The 3444-nt window shown below is 52.3% G+C and overlaps 1 protein-coding gene across 2 annotated transcripts; it reads left to right on the top strand.

The window, feature by feature from the left end:
- The first annotated feature begins 1746 nt into the window (after positions 1-1746).
- Nppb (natriuretic peptide B) lies at positions 1747-3133 on the top strand. Of its 2 annotated transcripts, none has more exons than XM_023699515.1 (3): positions 1747-2043; positions 2341-2503; positions 2912-3133. In XM_023699515.1, exons 1-3 carry the CDS (start codon positions 1918-1920, stop codon positions 2926-2928), a joined length of 306 nt encoding a protein of 101 aa, XP_023555283.1. In that variant the 5' UTR covers positions 1747-1917; the 3' UTR covers positions 2929-3133. The 2 variants fall into 2 exon arrangements, with proteins under 2 accessions (XP_023555283.1, XP_023555282.1); XM_023699514.1 differs by having other exon boundaries at positions 1791-2043; positions 2293-2503.
- Positions 3134-3444: the final 311 nt, after the last annotated feature.

Below are 3444 nucleotides of genomic sequence, written 5' to 3'. Positions count from 1 at the left end.
GGTGTGTGATGGTAACTAGGCCGGCGGCGGCGGTGGGGCTGCTCAGGGCTCTCTGGGGTCCGCTCTCCGCTCCCGCTACTGATCGAACTCTGACTACAGATTTCAAGGTGCTCGATATCTAGATAATATAACTAATCTCATGGGTGTCCAACAACTGAGGTTTAATAACCAAAGTTAAAAGGTCACTGGGCTAAGAGGACACCCAATATTTTGGCTCTGGCCTTCCAAGGTCAACAGTAGGGGACCTTTTCTACAGGATCATACAACTTTGGTAAGTTCCACAACCTCCTGATCAGGGAGTCTGTTGGACTTCAGAGAGTCAACCAACGTGTTGGTGAGCTAAAGACGGGGTCTCTGGCCATGCTTCCTCGGGAAGCCACACAGTGAAGCAAGACTGTGACTCACCATAGGGCTGACACTGCCAGAGGATCTGAGAGGGTCTGTACATGGTTCCAAAAGTACTGCCTGAGGAGACCTGACTGGCCCTCACAGATAGCAAGAGGTTAATTTTGACTAACACAGGTCTCACTTTAACATGGTCTTGAACTCACCAAACAACTATAACCAAAATCATATTAAAATAATAATAATAGAAGGTTCACATAAAAAGGACACTCCAATCACAGAGCCCTGGTGCAGTTTCCAGCTACAGATAGGTCTAGAAGATGGCTAGTTATAATTGCTATTCCAGTCCCTTTCATTCTGGAGCTCATGGTTTGGTCATACATGCTTTAATCTTCTTGGAAAGTTTGTTTATTCTTGCCCAGAGACTGCCGAATTCCAAGTGGCCATGCAAATGAAACCAAGCATAAAAGTGCCTGGGATCCTTTGACCCCATGCAAAGGCCCAGTAAACACATCTGCACCCTACAATTCCCAATCATTGCCCAGTCCTGCCCCTGACAAACAACACACAACCCCTTGTATGCCCTCAAGGTTTGTCCCTGGCAGACGGCCACAACTCCTGTGTACCGATCTCCCCTCCACCCCAATAGTCCCGTGGTGGCCTTTTCCTTCCACACCCCCCTTTTATGTTCACAACCCTATAATGACTTCATCTCCGGATCATGCTCTCAAAATTCCAGTCAAATCAGTGCTACCCTTTAAGGGGTGAAAGGAAGGCTGGCATTCCAGAAGTTCCTTGTCATACCCAGGCTTTAATCAGTTGACGTTAGAGAGTGAGCGTCCCAGTGCTGAAAGGCTCATGGGATCAAGGGTGTGTGAGGTCATGGGGGCAGGGGTCTCAGAGGTGCCTTGCACCCTTCCCTGGGGGCCTAGGCAAATCTTTCTGGCCTGGAAAGCTCGCTGGGGAGGATACCTTGAGTCTGCAGGTTTACTCTGGGAGATCAGCACCACGGACAGCGGCCAGGCCACAAGGGTGGGAGGTGGGCAAGCTCCAGCCTGGAGCAAGATGTGCTCTGAGGGTGGGTGTTGACTGGGACTGTCATCCTGAGTCCTTCAGGGTGATGGAGTCTGCCTTCCAGCAATGTGTGGGGTGGGGAGGGAAAGGGAAACTGTCATTTTAGGTTCCTTGGAGCTTTTTTTTTTTTTCTTAAAAGAGAAAACAGGAGACAAGGGTGTGTTTGCATCCCCACCAACCTCCGCCCCTGGTCCAGCCCATTTCTATACAAGGTCTACTCTCCCCAGCTGCCACCTCCATGCATGTTCTGCCTCCCCATGAGGATTCCTTGCAGGCAGGCAGCAGCGAAGGGTGCATTCTCAGGCCTTGAGCTCAGCTGACCGGAATGCAGCTGATAAATCAGAGATAAACCCCCACTTGGGGGAAGGGCTGCCCAGACAACCAGCCCCAACATAAAAGACCGAGTTCAGAGGAGCCAGAAGGCAGTGTGTAGAGAGAAGGTGGCATAGGAGCTCAGACAGCCAGGACGGCTTCAGCCTGGGATATCCTTCCCTCGACATGGGTCCCCAGACCGCCCTGCCCCAGACAATTCTGCTTCTGCTTTTACTGCACTTGTTATCCGAGGGAGGCCAATCTCACCCCCTGGGCAGGCCTGACCAGGCTTCGGCTCAACTGGGACTACAGGTGAGCATCAAGGGGCTGCACAGATGGGCTGTCTGGAGGGCTTGGGCAGCAGCAGTCAGGGGGTTCCTACTTCCCTTCCCAAGAGGTCCCTACTTGTTGAGGGAATTAGCAATAACTGAATTAGAAAGCAGCAAGGGTTGACAACGGGACCCCTTCTGGGTTCAGCAGGGGTCGGTGAGCCCAGGCGTGTTGCTGAAGCCAGGGCCACCCCACTCAGCCCAGGAACTGATGCATCTTCTTGGGTACAAGGTCTCGGAGACACAGGCAGAGTACGTGACTCTAGAGCCACACCAACAGGGCAGCGTCCCCACAGAAGCCTGGAATGCTGGGAAGACGGCCCCCAAGAGCACACTCCAGGTCTTTAGGGGGGTCCAAATGGCCAAGGAGAAGCAAGGTTCCAGTTGCTTCGGGAAGACGAGGATGGACCGGATCGATTCTGTCAGTGGCCTGGGCTGCAAGGGTAAGCCCCATCCTCATCATCACCGGGTACACAGGCCACCAACAGGGTCACTTCAGGAGACAGTCATCACTCCACACCCTGCTGTGTCACAAAGGGCAGTGTCAGGAAGGGTAGAGTTGGCTTAGGGTTGGGCAGCCCCTGCTTGGAGCAGAAAGAGGCTTAAATGTCATTCCCACTGGGCTCCCCCAAACTGTCTGCGACCTCAAGGCGGAGGGCACAGTCATCAGGGTAGCTTCACTTTACAGAGGGGCAAACTGAGTCCCTCAGAGATGGGACAGTCCAGGGTCTTGAGGATGGGGAGGGGAGCCCAGGGTGGGGAAAGGAATGTGTATGGGGCAGGGAAGCTCAGCTCCTGCCTCAGTTTCCCTCCTGAGACTATCACCATCACCCTGTCTCTTCTCCCCACAGTGCTGAGGTGGCCTTAGGAGGAAGCCCTGGCCACAGACATCTGCTTCTGATTCCACAAGGGCTCCATCACCTACCTCCTGACCTTCCTGGACTGATTTCTATTTATTAATTTATTTTGATTTATATATTTGATTATTTTCTACCAGATAGCTTCCTACCTTTTAACAAATACTTTCCACAATGAAATAAAATCAACAACCTAGCACTTTCTTTGGAAACGGATTTGTCTCTGTGTAATCAAAACAATCCTTCATTTTGGGGGAACGGGGAGTGAAAGGAACACAAAGACTTGTGTTTCTTTGAAGGTCCCAAAGGTGTCTAATGGTGGAGCAGGGTGAGGCCTCCAGGCCCGGCCCTCTTGGGTGGCTGGGGCTCCGCTCCTTTGGGGATTTTAATGCCCTGGGATGTTGGTCACGCCTTGGCACTCGGGCGCTGTGCAGAAATTGCTTTTCAAAGTGGGCATTTCCTTTTTTACTGGGACCAGAACCCAAGAGGGTGTGTGTCCCTGAGTTTGTCCTGCCAAGCTTGCCTGC

This window comes from Octodon degus, unplaced genomic scaffold (assembly GCF_000260255.1).
Source record: "Octodon degus isolate 3935 unplaced genomic scaffold, OctDeg1.0 scaffold00113, whole genome shotgun sequence".
NCBI classification, from domain to species: Eukaryota; Metazoa; Chordata; class Mammalia; order Rodentia; family Octodontidae; genus Octodon; species Octodon degus.
This window is presented reverse-complemented; position numbering and strand designations above follow the sequence as displayed.